Below are 18,461 nucleotides of genomic sequence, written 5' to 3'. Positions count from 1 at the left end.
AAAGGGCCAGGTGGTGGAACAGGTTGATGATGTTTTTAAGGCACCTGGCTAAAGAGAGCGACCGCCTCCGGTCTTTCCCATAAATGCCCAGCAGTGCATGTTTCTTCAGTGAGGGCTGATGAATTCCAACATCATGCAGGACATTTTAATAGTAGTGTACGTATCATGCATATTATGTCTGCTCTCAAAATCAGCATCAGATCCTGCTATCTCTGCTATGTACTGTACCCTAAAGGAAAAAGCAAGAATAAGCTCGCCATCTAACAGGCAGTAAAAATCACCGGCACCTCTCCAACTCCTCTCTCTGACCTGCACATTGGCAGTATATAGAAAAGCAGTCTCCATCACCAAGGACTTGTCACTGCCCTTTCAATACTCCTTTGAGTTACTCCCCTTGGGCAGCCATTACCGTGTACCACTGGCCAAAAAGAAAACTTTACAAGAACATTTTTATTCCTACAGCAGTGTGCCTTTTAAATAATAACAAGGTGTAGTCATCAGAAGTTTGTTTACCCTCTTTTGGTTTATGTGGTTTTATGCATCTGTTGTATAAAATGACATGAATTCAGCCACCACATTTTGTACGGTTTAAACAAATCAGACGGCCATTCACATGGCACATTAATCTTTTTGCATATAGTCCTCCCAAAAAACACAAAATGGACTCTGTGGCAGTTTTACTAACTTGGTAAAAGCAATCCTAGGTGCACAGTCAGTACACCCACATCTATTTTCATGAAGAATCAAGCTTTTTGTAATAATCAATTGTCGTGACGGGCCGTGACTTTCACACGTACGTCTTCTGTAAAGTCAGACTCGAATAAATAGCCCTCATGCACACACATAGGCATTACTGGGCTACACAGGCTATTTTCCGGAGCTTTTCAATGCCAATAAACCCGCATCAGCCATTAAAACTTGTCATTATACGTGATGCTGTCAAAACTTAAAAAAAAAAAAAAAAATCCACGAAATGTTATGAAATCTTTACTATTAATTGAATATGAACGAAATAAAATAACATAAAAAATAAAAATGAACAATCAATCAAGAAAAGGCTTGCACTCACCAAAACAAACGGCGGTCACAATCGATCAGGCTTTTCAATACCTCTCGATTTTTTTTGACCTGCTCAAGCTTTCTTTGAGAGGTATAGTGTATCCACTTGGGTGTTCCCAAAAGTTTTTTAAAAGCACCGCAGCACATTGAGGAGCTCTCTTTACCTTTTAACTGAGATTTACAATACTGTATATCCACTCAGGTGTTCCCATAAGTTTAAAAAAAAAGCACCAAAGGGCGTGTGTCCAGCTGTGCTTTGGTGTCTTGTTGCTGCCATGGTTAAACAATTGAAGTTTGAAAATCCAGTGTAGCTCCAAAAACCAAATGGATCCTTTGCAAACAAAAGCCATTACCAGCAGATCTATTTGCCAGGCTTAACTCACGCCCCTGGTAGCCCTGTCAGAAATATGGCCAAGTCGGGACAGGTTAGCTACTAGCTATGCTACGCCTCTATGCAATCAGCCAAAGCAAACACCGTGTAGCTTGATTGTTGAGCAATGCACCGCCTTCCTGCAGTGGGCATTCACTCACGTCACGTTCAACGTGAGGCCTGTAGATGGCGATCTTATGACTCGATTCGGTATTACATCTGTCTATTAAGTTATACGGGCTGCTCAAATATCCATCTGCACTTGCAAAGATGCCAGCAACTGTTGAAGCGAATGCCCTTGCGCCTTCGGGAGCAGGCAGATTGCATACAGCCTGGCGACACAAGTTAGCTGAATTCTAATTGACTAAAAACTCCAACTTTAAACTACAACACTAGAAGGAGTGTAACCAAATGGATATGATATGACACAAAAATAACATAACATCGAGAATAATTTTATGAATTAAAAAAAATACATATATTTTGTAAAAATTTAATTTGAATTTAAAATTAAATTGACTTTCATCATAGTTATTATAATTATTACAGTTTGTTACAGTTATGATAATGATGTCAGGTTATGTTAGGCCAGCAGAGAAGGCCTTGCTGGCCCTGACGCACCACCACTTCTAAATTGGAAGTCTACCATTGTGCAAAAGGTTTTGTTAAAATTAAGAAATAGGATTGCTAACAAATACTGATTCATTGATGAATCAAGTGACCAAGAAGCGTATGTACCTTTTTATGTAAGTAGTGTACAGTGTTCCCTCAATAGTTCGTGCTTCATTTTTTGTGTCCTTGGTGCGTCACATTCTTTTTTTTTTTCCATAGGACTGTCACTTCACAGCAGCTCATGATGCACTGCAACACTCCCATGCTGAGTCCTAACGTGGAGTCTGAAGCAATGTAATTAGATTAGTACTGTTATTTTCTTAAAGCATTTAACAGTGACAAGTTGAACTACATTAGGGCAATAATTTGACACAATGAGAACGTTTTAGAGATTATTAATATGTTGTTTCTGTTGCACGGGCTAGGAGTGCAATATGGGTACAGTATATTACATTATTCAATCACCATTAATTAAAGTTTAGGGTTAGGGTTAAAGGTTGAAAGGCAGCAGATCAGCACAAAAAGACACTGTATTTTCTGCACTATATGGCGCACCTAAAAGCCTTACATTTTTTTAAAAAGCTGACGGTGCGCCTTATAAACCAGTGCGCCTTATATATCGATCATATCATGTGCTGACTGCGTAAACTGCTGACTTCTCTGATCATTTACTTGGCATTCCCTTGAGCGCAGCACCATCTAGTACAGGGGTGGGCAACTGCAGGCCTCGGGGGCCGGTGTCCTGCATGTTTTCCTGTTTTCTCTCTCAAACACACCTGAATCAAATGATTAGGATTATTCTCAAGCTCCAGCAGAGCTTGTTGATGAGCTAATGGTTTAAATCAGGTGTGTTAGGGAGAGAAAACTGGAAAAAATGCAGGACACCGGCCCTCGAGGGCTGGAGTTGCCCACCCCTGATCTAGTAGATACATAACAGAATGCAAATGCAGCCTCAGCCACCACTGTAGCTTTGATTCCATGCGTCTTATATACGAAATGTCAAAAAAAAAAAAAAAAAAAAACAGGCCATTCATTGAAGGTGCGTCTTTTAATCTGGTGGGCCTTATAGTGCAGAAAACACGGTATGTTAAAAATGCTTCCGGTGCTTCTGTGATTTGGTGCAGAAAGATGGAAGGCTAAGAGCACACTATCAAATTTCGAGTTGAGTGGTTAAGTTGGAAAGGCAGGCCATCTATCACACAATGTTCCATACTGCTTTTGCCTTGCAGTGCTGGTGAGCTGGAGACGAGAGCTGGGGTACACAGTAGACCGACCACCAGTCAATCTCAAAACTCATGAATAAAGACCGACAATCCTTCTCTGTCACACTTAAGGAAGGAATGAATCCACAGAGAGCCCACACAAGCACAAAACATTGAAACTTTGCACAATCCAACCCGCAGGCAAAAGTGTGAGACAGCAGTGCTCAAAATGCTCCAGCCTTTTGATTCTTCTAGAGAAGTATATCCAGTGAATGCAGTCAAGTCACAGTTAACCGGCAATGACAGTGTTACAGAGCCACCAACGTGCCAAAGTGGAGTAAAAATTTTCGACCAGAACGTTATTTACAAGCATGGTCCGATGTATTGGAACACATTTGAGCGCATTTACAAATATTGTATGAATGCATTCACAAATATGTTTGAACATGTTTTGAATAAGCTCAAATACACTTTTGATGTCACAGGTGCAGCCAATGCAATGCACGAGACCTATGGCTGTGTAAGGAGCCCAAGAAGTAAAACAAACAAACAATAAACGTCTAAAATGATTTTGTTATACAATAGCTGGGGCCGGGTCAATCATGTTTTGTTGCTAGTTACGAGAGGGGAGAAAATTGTAACTTGACTAAGAATCTGACCTTGGGACCTGTCAGCCACGATGAGGATTATTGATAAAGCTCCATGAGTTGAAAAAAAAAATTGGAGAGCACATGGATGTAGATGCCATTGTTGACTCGTCATGCTTGACAAAAGCAAACAACATGGCACACAAATAAGAAAAGACAAAATGAAAAATGAGGAAGCTAAAGCTCTAATGTCAAATGCCTGAGTCGAGCAGTATCTAGCTAGCTTGATCAAAAATCCAACATTAACTCTCCGGCCACGTCTCGCTTGTCCGGGCGGTCAAACGTTGTCATCGCTGCCACCTGCGCAGCCTCAAGGGATGAACGTGGATTCAGCTATGCCAGCAAGTGGACCCATTAGAAGTACAATTCTGTCCACAAATACACGACTACATCACTTTGCTCAGCCTCTTGAAGCCACTACAAAAAGCTATGAAACAGCAAGTGTTTCACGTAAACCCCCCAAACAATTTCCCAGAAAAAAAAAAAAAAATCAAAAACCAAAAAAACAAAGGGAAGAGGTGTTTTTCTGAGAAATACTACACAACCACTTTCTAGGCTGGTATCAAACTCCCGCAACTATGGTTATTCTCTCAGTAAAGATGTATTTGGGGAGCAGCAGTGAAGAAGAGCACCTCAATGGACTTCTCTAGTGAGAACAACAGAGCAAGGGCTTTGGACCTAAAAAGCATCAGTAGATGACTTTGTTGAGAGCAAGGCCTGCAAAAAGAGATTCTAATGAGTGACTACATGTTTTTGTTATTAAGTGAAATTTGTGGGATTTTAATCTATATGGCAAAGCACGTAACTGTATTTTGAGGCCACAATGAGCATTTGGCATATCTACAAAGAGATTTAAAGGTTGTAAAACAAAGTATAATATATACTAACAAACTTGCAATTGGCCCACCGCTATTGTTTGTGCTCTGGCGACAGACAAATGAATAAAGTCCAAAGAAAAAGCTCAAAAACAAGTTGGCAGAAAGCACACGGGGTTGCCATATTTATTTAGGGCAAGACGTCTGAGTGCACAAAAAAAAAAAAAATCACACTGGAGCCCATCACCATGTTACAACACTGATATGTCCCATTATGTTATGGCATATTTGTCAACAATCCATGGCATTATGAGAACAAATCCTGCTCCTTCATACGTGGTATCAATCGCATTTCCTAAAGTATGTTTTCAGTTCAAAAATCTCTCCAGCTGAAATTACAATAGCTGCTAGTTTGTTGTGTTTTTTTCTCATCCAAACACTTTTGACCCAAGTTTCAAATATCTCCAGATGTTATGATCTATGTTGTGATAAATTAATGGCTACAACGAGAGAGCAGTCATTATACGGCGTGTACTTGAAAAAAGGAAAAAAGAAGAGTTTATGTAGAGTGAAGAAAAGGCCAGAAGCAAACAGATGTGCACTGCTGGCTCTTAGCAGTAGCTTTGAGCGCTGTCTGACAACACACACGCACACACACACACACGCACACTCGCGGAGGTGTCTGTACCAGTAGCCCCAGGCAAGTATTTATCATTTAGCCTGACAAAAGCCCTTAAAGCTGGCAGCTATGCTTGTCTGCCCCTTTGCTTGTCCTCCATGCTGCCTCCCTTTTTCAGATTTTTCTTTCTCACTGGAATCCACTATCCCAAATGTTGCCTCAAAAGCCAAAGCATTTTAATAACTGTAATCATTAGTTTTGCCTTCAGGTAGAATTCAAATTGCCCTCACTGCCACCTAGCACACATCATTGAAAAAAGGCCTTAGAGTCCAGTGGCTGAAGCACCAGAATGTCAGACAGCCATATATTAACATTTAGACAGCCTCTGGGCCCAAAGGAGATGTCAAAACCATGTTTAAATCAATCACACCCTTCTCGTACAGCCAGAAAAGTTCCGCGAGTCAACTGGTACAGCTGGCAGCAACGGAGCAATGATGTCAATCTTAAATGTTATTTTAACCTCGCTGTCATGAGTCTGTGGATGTATTTTGCATGTGTGGTAAAAGGATCAATCATTGAATAAAGAGGTAATATAAAGCAAAACTAGTCAGGTCTAAGCTGGCTACGGTGGTGAACACGTCCCTCTTACAGTTCAGAGTCCCGAGTTCAATTCCAGCTGACTCGTCCCTGTGTGGAGTTTGCATGTTCTCCCCATGCCCGTATGGCTTTTCTTCGGGCACTCGGGCTTCCTCCCACATTCCAAATCATACGTGGTAGGTGTATCGGACACTCAAAATTGTCTTTAGGTGTGATTGGGTGCGTTCGGCCCTGTGTGTCCTGCAATTGGCTGGCAAGCAATTGAGGGTGCCTACTGCCCATAGACAGCGGGGATAGCCACCAGCAAGCCAGTAACCTTACTGAAGATAAGCGGCTGTAGAAAATGGTTGGATGGATGGGTAGTCAGCTCATTCAGAATGTGGTTTAACAACTTTGGTCATGAGCCAAAGGGAAAAACTCAGTGGAGGCACCCAAAAGAGTCCGTTTCTATTTAAAAAAAAAAAATAAAAATCTTGGGAGGTGTTTAAAGGATTGTCAAACACGCACCCATTCTTGGTTTGTTTTTTGTTTTTTTTTGCTAAGGGCCCTCTATTTTATGTTTGTTATAAATTAATGCTTATTTTAGTCTTTAGCAATAATTTGTAAATAAATGTTGATTTTTAGGTTAGACATAGGTTAGATGTAGATTAGACATAATGTAAAGTATTTTTAAGAATTTAATCTAAAAGTTTGTGTGTTTGTTTTTTAATGTGGGTCTTGAGCTGAAAGGTTTGGGTAGCATGTTCTTTTTTTTAAATCCACAAAATGTCTTTAATCTAATTTTAAATAGTTTAAGATCATTTTTATTACTATAGTTTACCCATGTTTAAAATGTAGCTTCTATTGATGCTTTATGTGGAGATATTGTATACAGTATCAATACTTTGTAAAGATCAGAGTGTCAACTTGCTGACCTTGAAGTCTAATCGTCTTTCTTGGTCCAGTGCCCAGCAAAGCACAAAATTGTGTTCAAATCTGTTTAGAACCTTTTGAGAAATTGAGTTCACAGACAAAACTAACATCAGCAAAAATACAAATCCCTGTAGGAGACAGTTACAAATGAGAAAACACTGTTGCATGAGATCACAAACAGGCACTGTAACGACACTTCAAGGCGGTCTTTTCAATCAAATTCTATGAAGTACTTTCCTACTTTGGGATAAATAAAATAAAGTCCTATGGTCAAACTGATACATTTCGGTATTTCGGCCAATAATCATTAAAATATAATTGTATGGCTAAAACATGTTCTAAAAAAGCTGGTACAGGTGGACAGTAAATTGAGGAATGCTCATCAAACACTGGGCAGGTGTTGTACTCTACTCCCACCCCAATTCCCATGGTTGCACCGAGAGCCAATCACGTGTCTTGTAGGAGTGACCGAGAGCTTGTGCTTTCTCAAAGTCACACACACTTAGAGGAAGACATGAATGGAGCAATTGCAGAGCGTCGTAATTCTCTTACCTAGATTTCTTTTATAATAAATTGGAATTTCAAGTGTAAATCTTAATTGTTATCATGTTTGGTCAGCTACAGGTTTCACTTTAAATTAGACTTATGGGTGCTGCTAATACAATCATGGCTCTCCATGAGAATACAAAGCAATGGGAAGAGATAGCATTACAGTTACTTAATAAGGTTAAATAATTTAAGATTTAAATAAATATGGGTACTGCAGTAGTTTGATGTCCGAGGAGTGCCCATGGCAAGTTCATTTATACAGTAGTAAACTCACAGCGTGTCCCTCCGCATTAGAGCTTTAAAAAAATAATAAATAAATAGGAACTGCATTGAGGGCGTGATGTAGCGAGAACTCACTGTATATAGAATTGGATGTATATTTAATCACTTAAGCCTTGTAAATAGCATATTACTTCTTTTGCATTCAAATTAATTTCATTCAAACAGAGATATGTGTAGAAAACTGGTATGGTTTTGAGTTATGCGGGTCTAAATCGACCCCCCAATATGGGGGTTGAAAATGAGATGGAAAAAAAACGACTTGTACACTGAGAAATATGGTACATAATGGCCTGCCTGAAGTCCAGACTCCCTTTGACAAGTCTCCCTTTAAAAATGTATGGCAATTTAATAAGCTTAAAATACGACAATGGAAACGCCTGACTTTTGAACAGCTGAAGCGGTACATAAAGCAAGATTGGGAAAGATTTCCACCAACAACAAAAATTGGTGCACTTAGTTACAAAATATTTATTGAAAAAGAAAGGTGACTTAACACAGTGGTGAGCATTACCCTGTCCCAGCTTTTTTGGAATGTGTAGTCACCATCAAATTACTCAATGACAATTTGCTAAAAGCAATAAGGTTTATCAATTTGAACATGAAATATATTGCCTTGCTAATGCATTTAATTACAGGTTGAACATGATTGTCTGATCATTCCATTTTCATTTAACACAATGCCACAACTTCATTGGAATTGGATTTGTATATGTGATGTGTTTTAACAAAATCAGACTTCTGTGCTCATTATGTGAATCAGGTTTACTAACCTACTAACCTACCAACAAATAACTTCAGAAGAAGACATTGACCACAAACTTTCAGGAACTACTGAAAGACTATGGAAAAGTTTATTCCAATAGCAAGACATAATTTGAGAATTTAGAGTTAAAGAAGGTTGACCTCACAACCGATTAAATCAGCCTGAGCTTGCCTGAGGAGAGTTTGGTTCCTTTATTGTTTACCACTTTATCATAGATGTCTTACTCTCACATCCATTTGGCTATATGAAGAAAATAAAAAATATATATGAATGGTTTTTTTTTTCATTGAAGCGTAACACTTGGTGCATACTGCATTTACAAGTCACTCTGCGTAGCATACATGGTTTGAGAAGACTGATTAGAAGGGACGACTTCTGGTCATCTTTTTATCTTCAACTTTAACAGTGTTTCAGTTTGATATTAAATGTTATCCTACTTAAAAAGACGTTTTGGGTGATAGTAATTACTCTGCCACTTGAACGAATGAATCATCATCACAAAGAACAAAAAAATAGTGTGACCATGATGAGAGGTGTCATCTGTCATGGACGTCGCATGAAATTGACATCCTTGACCAGTGATCAAAACATTTACATTATGTTGTTTCATTTAAAAAATGTCCCACTTCAAACTGACTCAATCTTCAATCTTTTCTGGTTAGAGGTGTGAGCAAAAAGGCAAATATGCACGTTAGCAGTGGATCATTTTAATTGTCGACATAGTTCGCTTTAGTGAATAATATATCCAGTGAAAACAAGAAATACACTTTTTAAAGAAAAGATCTCAAAACTAAAGATGATCTGTGTATTAAGATTACAAATATTCACCAGGTAATGACATTACCTTCTGCAAAAAGGTAAGAATTTACTGTTGCTAAGCAACATCAGCTGTATGCACATCTTCTGATCGCTTTCGTGCTGGAGGGTCACATTACGGTGTGTTTTTTTTTACTTTTTGGGGACGTGATGTGAAACGCAAAATGGCGTTTAGAAGGGGAGAAACTCCAGGTTATTTGGAAGCAGCTTCACTGACACGTGCGAGCAAGCGAGTCAGATAAAAACACTCTGGCAATGATGCGCTTTGTCTACTAGTCACTAATTTTCATACACCTTGAATGCTTTTTTGTTTTTTTTTGGGGGGGGGGCTGCTAGCAAATAAAAACAAAGCTCTTAAAGAGGGTGTTTTTAAAGAAATCTCAAAATCAACATTGTTAAACATCATATTTTGTCCATTTACAGCCTGTGCTGCATACGCTTGATAATGTAAAACACATACCATATATATTTTAGCAATATTTTCACTCCAGTCAGGCCATCTTTCCTCATTATTCGTCTCTGTAGTCGGACTAATACTAGAAGGGTATTTTTTTTCTTCTTTTTTTTGCAATCAAATTTGTGCACATCAAGGACTATTTGCATGTCTCACAATACCGGCTGTTTCTAGAAATGCAGAGGTGAGTGCGCAACCAAAAATATGCAAGCTATGCTGCTCTGAATTATTCAGAAAGTATCAGAGAGGGAAGGAGATGGATGGATGGAGGTGCCTAGATGGATGAATAAAAGAAGAATGAATGAAGCCAGGGACAAAAGGGTATAAGAGATTTGGAAAAAGCAAGGCTCATCAAAGTGAGGAATTTAAAGCACACACACGTACGCACACACACACACACACACACACACCAGCAACGTTTTTACAAAAACAAACATGTTGCATTTCTCCTCTCCCTCTCACCACATGTATAGCCACCCACTATGAATTCCTCAATCTTCTTTATTCCATTCATGCAGGCTTCCCTTTGCCTATCACTCACATTAAAATTCCATCTGTTTTTGCAATCTGGCACTGCAGCTGCTTTTACATTTCCTGTCTCTGCCTGACACCCGGGCTGCATTGAAACTCAAGATGGAGACACACTAATTGCTTCTTAGCTGAGAGGTTGTACACATCCAATATCCAAAGAGCTTTCGGTATTGCAAAGAAACCTTTCTTCTAGTGGGAGAGGATGTGCAAAAGGAATGTGCTGTAAATAGCAGCAATACAAGAACCCAGGTAAAATATTAAACCATTTCACTGTCATTTCAAATAGCAAATGCCCTCTTCTCAAATATTTTCATGTTTCATGTCAAGATCGTCAAACAAATATAAATGTTAAAAAAACAACCAAATTTAGCATAAGATTCACTTTGCCCAGCTAGTTAAATTTTAAATTAACTGTGATAATTACATTTTCCTGAAGCTGAATTAATTTCCAGTGACAACATTTAAAGGCTAATTTTCTCCATACATGTTCACTATCACATACAGTAAATAACAGAGCAGATGGGAAATACAGTAACTGGTGAAAACATAGAACTGTAGTGAAGCTTCACTGGAGTGGTAAGCCTAAATAAATGACAGCGACAACTCATCCAAAATGTCACAAATTTATGACAACTTTAAAAAAAAGTCCAGGCCACCACCTAAATTATTGTCAGTATTCATGACTCAACAATAAGGAAGAGACTTGGCCAAAATGACATCCATATTTGAGTTCCAATGTGAACAACTGTTTACCAAGAAGAGAACATAGTTGCTTTTCTTACGTTTGTAAAACACAATCACATGACAGAGACTTTTTGACAGAAGATTATATGGATTGATGAGATAAGAGTTGAACTTTCTGAAAAGTAAGCGTGTGAGCGAATGTGTACGTGTGTGCGTCGTTACATCTGGCATAAACGTAACAGCATAGTTCCGAAAACCAACAGTCAAACCTGGTGAAGGGCGTGTGACAGTCTCAGTTTCAGGGCTGAGGATCTTTGAATGTGTTTTCCTCTTACTGAACAAAAATGTTTTCAAATGCTCTTTATGTTTACTTGGGTTATCTCTGTCTCTTATATTTAGATTTGTATAATGAGCCTCGATATTAAAGTGGGGGATTTATGAAAATATAAGAATGTGAGAAGAGGGCAAATATTTCTTCATAGCACTGTGGATGATAAAATGTGTGTTCCACAAGAGCAAAATGCATAAAAGAAGATCTATTCTGGCAAGCAATGTACAGGTGAAATATGTTAGGAGGCTCCAAATATTATTAAAGATGTACTTAGCCCAACACACTCAGACAGAGGGGGGAGTATCTAGAAATATGATGTTCCTGTGTGTCTCAGGGAGCTCCTAAGAGAGCCATTACCGGTGGATGTATGGTTGTGTGGAGGGAAGAGAAGTTAAATTGATTTCAGCCTATAGAGATAATGACCATCATCAGCCCAGCCCATGACTTTCATAGTCACCTGGATGAAGTCCTGTATATTTTGGGATTTTATCTTCCTATCCAGAGTGGGCCATTTGTCACACAATTCAAACACAAAGATTTGCTTATAGAAAAGAGAAATTCTGCCCCTAAAGATGTATTAATGATAAGTGTTTCCTCTGTATTTACTTAACAGGGGCGGCCCGCCCCTGCTTAATCCTAGCCGATGATGCTAGGGATGAACAATACAGTATATTGTTATATAATTCAAAACGGCGCAGCAGCAGAAACAAGATGCGTTGTGTGGGTGCTCTCCTTTTTGTGACAAATCAACTAACCTACTACAAACAATTAGTAACGCTTGCCAACGATGGTAAACAAGAAGTCACTAGGCATGCTTATCACTAATGTGAAAGGCAGAGTTGGGAAATAACCAAAATAAAAGCTTTGGTGCACAACAGAGGAGTGACGAGGACCGCGTTCAGACGAAGAGCAAGCAGCTTTGAAGATCACACTAAATCAGTACAGAGGTACTTCGAGATATGAGGTCCCAGTTTACGTAAAACGCAATACACGGAACGACATCTGAAGAATTTTTGATCCGTCATACAAAAACAAAATTCGAGAAAGGGAAATTTGAAACTTTTGCGCGTCGTCATCTGTAAATTAATTTGTGCTCTGGTTTCTGGTTAGCGCCTGCTCTGATGCAAGTCGTTTAGTTTCCTGCGAGGGCTAACCTGGGAGCTAGGGTATGAGACAGTTTTTCTGCTTGAGAAGCAATTGCATCTGAAATCTCTGCTGGTGCTTGATAATGCCGCTGCTTACCCTTCTGGCCTTGAGAAGGCTATCCTCAAACAATTTCATTCTTAAAGGTTCTCTAACTTCCAACAAACACCAGCCTCCTCTTCCAAACCCGGACACGCAAGTGATTTAGAACTCTAAGAAGCTGTATAGTAACGTCTTCTGCCATTTACTTGGTGTTGTCTTCTGCCATTTGCTCTCCCCCTCCTCCATGAATTCTCACTCGAAAGGTAAAATTCCACATTTTTGTACTTGCTTTTTTTTGGGGGGGGGGTTCTTACATATGAAACTGGAGTCAAAATACAAAAACATCACTTCACCAAAGCCAATGTGGAACAAATTAATTTTGTATCTTTATGTACCACCATTTTGAGGAAAAAATGGCAACATTAGCAATTTAGCACTGAAAAGAAGCAGAGAGAGGAATGAATATGACACTTTCTGACTCTTGCGTAACTGTTACCTTTTCTCATTTAAATAAATCATAAATGCTCCAATATGATTTCTACAGTTATACTCTCACCATTACTGTTACGACCTAATGGTTTAATTTATATATTCAGGCCATTTGGCGAAACCCCCTCTCTCTGTTAGAAACACTTAAGTCTCAAGCAAAAAATTTGGGGGGTAGGCGGTGGGATCATATAATCTGAAAAAAAAAAAAAGATTTTTACATAGACTATTTCACATAATTGGGTATTTAAAAATGATGGCAAGTAGTGCTGTAGTTCTTATTTATACTAACAACTTTGAGCTCAAAAGGACACTTGAATGGGTAGTAGATTTGCACTTACTGTAGGTAAATCATCGATCTGTATGTAAGAATGATTTTTACACTAAAATGATTTCTCAAAAAAACTAATGAGTGATTTAAGATGTTTTTTTGAGTCAACTTCCAACAAATTCTGGGACAAAATTGGGACCTCAAAAAGAGAGAAAGAAAGCATTACAAATTTCCTGTCTGAGCTTTTGTGCTCATCTAAAACAGTGAACAATTAACACCAAAATGCATAGGAGCATTCTTACATTTTCCACTTGAAACTATGACTAATACAAAAACAAGCGGCACGATAGTTTGTATTTTTTTGGGGGCAGCAAATATGAGCTCAGATGAGGAAAAAAAAATTCAGGTGACAAATTCAAAATGGTTATGATGATCATTTTTATATTTTCACCTGTTGAAGCGGACAAGTGTAGGAATGTCTGCATGAACTTTGGTGGCGATTGATCCTAATTTTCAGACATTCAAGGGTCCTAAAGTCTTGAATACAACCAATCAGCAGCTCCCTAAAGTGTATGCTAACTCCCGCAGGTAACTATCTTGCACAGCTAACTGTCCGATGCAGTTGCCCAGACAACTATCAAGTGCTGAGACAACCAAGGTTAGCGGGTTTGTCGAAATTGTCTTCTTATCTAGGAGATATGCGGCAAGGACAGCTAAGCTACGTCTGCTATGGTGTCTGGGGATTGCTCAGAAAAGCAAAGAGCAATTCTGAGATGTATCAAAATGTATTCGTGGTTAATCACTTTATTATGTGATTTTCATTTCATTTTACTTCTATTGGTCATGTTTCATACAATTTAATAGTAAAATATCCATATGTCCATCTTCTCCCACTTCTCCAGGATCGAGTCATGAGGGTAGCAGCTTTAGGAGGTAATCTCAGACTTTACTCTCACCAGCGACTTTGCACTTTAGTTCTACTGCCCAACATTTGATAGACACAGTATTGCCTCAGATTTAAGTTGCTATATCATTACAATGATTTGAGGTGTAAAGATAATCATTAGACCAAAAACAACTTATTTTTGTTGGACCCCTAAAACTATCTGTGCACAAGCATCTTCTGATACGATATGTCAGACAAAAACAGAGCAATCAAAATGACTTAAGGTCAGTGCGTGACCATCCTCCACCACTGTTTACTTTCTCAAGGGCATTATTGTGAGAAAATTGAGATTGAGAAACGTGTTGCAAACTAAAGGAATGGGAGAGATTCTGCTGCAGAGTGCATTCATCCATCAGCCTTCACTGCAGGATTTTGCTATGATGTCATTTTTCCTTTCATCTTTCTTCCAATCTCTCAATGGGCTGAATGTAGAACGCAAGTTTTTTTTTTTTTTTCCAGTTGTGATATAAGCAGAGACAGAACTGTCAACTTGTACTTGTGTGAAGAGTGATCAACAAACATACCTTACATATCAAATACAAACTTTCAGCCATGCAGCAATAGTTAGAAAAAGAATTTGTGACAATGAAAGTACAGGAAAACAAATACCAATTGTAGAGTATTTAAAAACTGATGAATGCTGTTCACACAACTGTGAAGTGAGTGTTTCAGCTCTTTTTACTCACTGGTGTTTCACAGTGTGTATGGGAAATGGTCACTGTATTTGCGATTACAATACAAAGTTGTGCTGTTGTGGTTAACCTACCAAACAATCCAACACAGAGACTGTTATGACATACTATGAAATCAAGCCAAACAGCTTAATGTGCAAACTGTCAGCATACAACTGCATATCAATGTGTTATTAACACATTAACATGTGGCGATACACAAAAGAACAGTGCTGCCATGGATTCAAGTTGCCTTACACTTTTTGTCACAATTTGGTATTTCACAGTTGCTATCCAAAATAACACTAACGGAAACTGTGGAAGGTGTTGTCAGGGATAAAGACAAGACAATGTTTGTGATAGAAACTAGAGGTGACCAATGAAGCCTGACATATGAGAAACAGTGTTTGGGAACAAGAGTTTAAAAAAAAAAAAAAAAAAAACTGTGCCAGTAGAGTGGACAGAAGGAGGTCGAAGGGTCCCCTTCTTGTCTGCTGTCCACATTTAATCTGACTGTTTCTGTTGCTCCTATCACTTAACTGGCTCAACTTCCCTCCCACCAGCTCAACAAATCACAATTATACTTTGAGAAAATAAATACACATACTGGCAAGGATGAATACTGATGATTTTAAGAAGTGTGCACATGTTAGATGTCATTGCAGTGGAAAGTAAAAAAAAAAAAAAAAAAAAAGATACTCAAGTGTGGGAACATAGCACAGCCTAGTGGAAGCAAGTCCGGGAAAATGCAGGATGGCGAGATCAGTTCAGGTCAGGCAAAACAAGTTTTTGCCTCCTGCCGAAACGTGGGCGTTTTAATAAAAGCTGATGCTGTCAATGCAATATCTTATTTGACTGTTCGCATGAGGGCTGTAAAACAAACAGTAGTTCTCAATACTCACACACCTTGTTAAGAGTCATCAGCTACTAATATTTCCCGCAATACACAGTGGAGATGAGTAATAGAGGAGAGGTAGATCAATCACAATCTAGCCTAATAATCTTAGTCACCACCACAGGGCAACAATTTATACCCCACGATTGTAACTCTAACTACCTAATTTCCTAATGCAGTCCTTCTCAAATACAGGGGCAGTGGGTTGTGATGTAATGGCAGGTGGAGCGCATAGAGAAACAGGCTTTGCTTTTGCAATGTCAAGTGCAGTTGCACTTGCAATCTAACGCAAAAGGTGGCGAGCGCATTTATGATTTAAGTTATTAAGAAAAAAATAAAGTGTTTTATACCTTTTTCTTAAGGTTAAAATGTTTAAGATTGGTGCTCCTGTGGTAATGTTCCAAATTAATTTAGATTTGTATTGTTTACTGATTTAATTTTAAGAATCAATTGGTTCAGCTGGTCAAAAATGTATCTAGTTTAACTAAGGATAGCTTTTTTTTCAGGCACCTTGATGCACAAAGTTATTTTCATTTTCAAACAACATGTGACCTGTATAGTAAGTTTATTTATATTGTTTTTTTTCTTTTTCTAACATTACTTTTTATTTATCTAAACCGAAAACAGTTTTATGTACAAACATTCTTCTTTGATTTTTACTGTGATTTTTACTAACTTGGTTTCGTTTAAAACAATACCTGCTATTTCATTTTAATCAAGTGGAAGGTGTCACATTCCGTATCGGAAAAACACAAGAAATCATCACAAAAATGGGCCAAAGAAAACTGAAAAAAAAAAAAAAAAAGTAAAAACCGCCAAATACTACACGTCTGCATGTCATTGAAGTGCATGTTCTTTGGTACCTGTCTGATTGGCTCCGGAACTCTGAAGCGGCTGCAAGAGTGTGTGAGCTGAACAGCTGTATCCAAACTGATCTTGTGGCCAACTGACACGTAAACAGGCTTGGTGCTCTTGTCTGAGCTGCGCAGCGCCTGCATGAAGAATTGAAGAGTAATTGGTCTTTCAGTTATATTACGCTTTTTTTACCTAAATCAAAGAACTTTACGCTGACTACTTATTTACTGATTGATGGCACAGCATCAAGAGCAACTGGCGGCTCAATGCGCTGGTCAAGGAGACTTCGACATGGTCACATTGGTCGGGGATCGGACCCGCAAACTGTCGGTTGTGAACCCACCATTCTTCCACAGTGCCGTACCGCCCCAATTGAGCAGTTGTAGACGGCAGACATCAGAACGGTTGGTATTTTACTTTATATTGTGAAGCGTTTTCACAAAATCAGGCTTATGTCTCTGAAAATGAAAATGTAGATGTTGCTGTATTCTAATTCTACACTATATTCACTTTAAGGTGATATATAATACATGGAAAGATTGAAATTGAAATTTGAAGGCTAACGAGTTTAAATCCTTGGTTTTGAGAAAAATGCGTTTAAAGTTTTGTCCTACTCATCTTTCAAATGTCCAGAGTAACAAGTAATTTAAGAATTGGAAAGCAAATTTCAATAGCAGGTAAGGTAAGCGTGTAAGTGTTCAAATCTTAGATTTGAACGAAATTTTCCTCAAAGCTGATGATGAATCAAATCTGAGGAAGTTTGACATCTCAATAAAAAAAAGTCTTAACACTAAAACAACTGTCCCGTTAAAGGGACAAGACTGTTTTTTCATTAAAAAGGGATAAATTAAATGATTATACATTTCAAAAACTTGCAAATAAATGTTTTCTTAACGACCAACAGTATGTTTTAAATATAATCATGGGTCTAGTTATCATTAATTATATTGCATGGGGGGTGGCACTCCTCTGGAGGCTGCCATGTCTGATATAGCTACGGACAATGGTAAATGCAGCACCTCCTGCTGTCTGTAATGAAAAACAGTGTAAATCTTACACATTGTCCCTTTAAAAAATTCTCTGCAGCATCATCTGCCAGTTTGCTTGTTTTACTGTTGCCACCTGTGTGTGGGTGTGTGTATGGGTGTGTGTGTGTACGTATGCGTGTGTACGTGTGTGTTTAATGTCAAAATATTGCAATGGGAAATTTGGGTAATTATTTTTTAACAAACAATATGCAAGTTGGTGTGGCCTGAGAAAGTTTTTAATCAAGGATATTGTATCTCAAAAGCATTTGACCACATAAACACAGCTTTGATGACATTTTGATTGTTTGACACAGTTTTGTTTGTCCTCCATTTGTCCTCAATGTTATGAACACATCAACACGATTCAATATTAATGAAACACTCCAAATGTATGCAGTGCTTGCATCAAAGACAGAAAGAATGGCTTTGCAATTATAATCGGAACCATCATTTTATCTTCCAAGTTTCATGTTGCATTTTGTAGCAGGATTGTTAATCGGCCCCCAAAATCCTGATTAAGCCCAATTGTGACAGCCAAGTTCATTTTGTTGCACATAAATTTTTATATTTCTGGTCATTTGCTTAGAGGGAGTGATTGTAAGTATTGTTAATGTTTTTATTTTTTTCATTCTCACACCTTTCCAAGCACTTTGCCAGAGGTTGCTTTGAGTGGGAAGCTGTCTCCTCCTTTCTTCAATGCTGATATCTGCAAAAGAAAGCAAAAGATACTGGAGGTCAGAAACATCTACAAAAATAAATAAATAAATAAAATTCACTGTAAAGACAGTATTACTAGTTTGTTCTGTATTTTCTGGTTCATTTGTATGTTTGAAAATTTCAATACCAACACGTATTGATGGATGGCCTTGGGGTTTTTATTG

At 38.3% G+C, this 18,461-nt stretch overlaps 1 protein-coding gene across 2 annotated transcripts in view; it reads right to left on the bottom strand.

The window, feature by feature from the left end:
* The window catches only part of LOC148420837 (endonuclease V-like), a 41,855-nt gene that overhangs the window by 7,645 nt on the left and 15,749 nt on the right, over nt 1-18,461 (bottom strand). For both annotated transcript variants that reach the window (XM_088419661.1, XM_088419662.1), the window contains exons 6-7: nt 18,218-18,286; nt 16,561-16,689 (exon numbers count right to left, since the gene is read on the bottom strand). In XM_088419661.1, coding sequence (XP_088275787.1) covers nt 16,561-16,689; nt 18,218-18,286 — 198 coding nt within the window. The remainder of the gene's footprint in view (nt 1-16,560; nt 16,690-18,217; nt 18,287-18,461) is intronic.

The sequence above is a fragment of the Hippichthys cyanospilos genome, chromosome 7 (assembly GCF_059441005.1).
Source record: "Hippichthys cyanospilos isolate Australia breed blue-spotted pipefish chromosome 7, RoL_Hcya_1.0, whole genome shotgun sequence".
In the NCBI taxonomy this organism is placed as follows: domain Eukaryota; kingdom Metazoa; phylum Chordata; class Actinopteri; order Syngnathiformes; family Syngnathidae; genus Hippichthys; species Hippichthys cyanospilos.
Note: the sequence above shows the minus strand (reverse complement) of the source record. Positions and strands in the feature narration are given on the sequence as shown.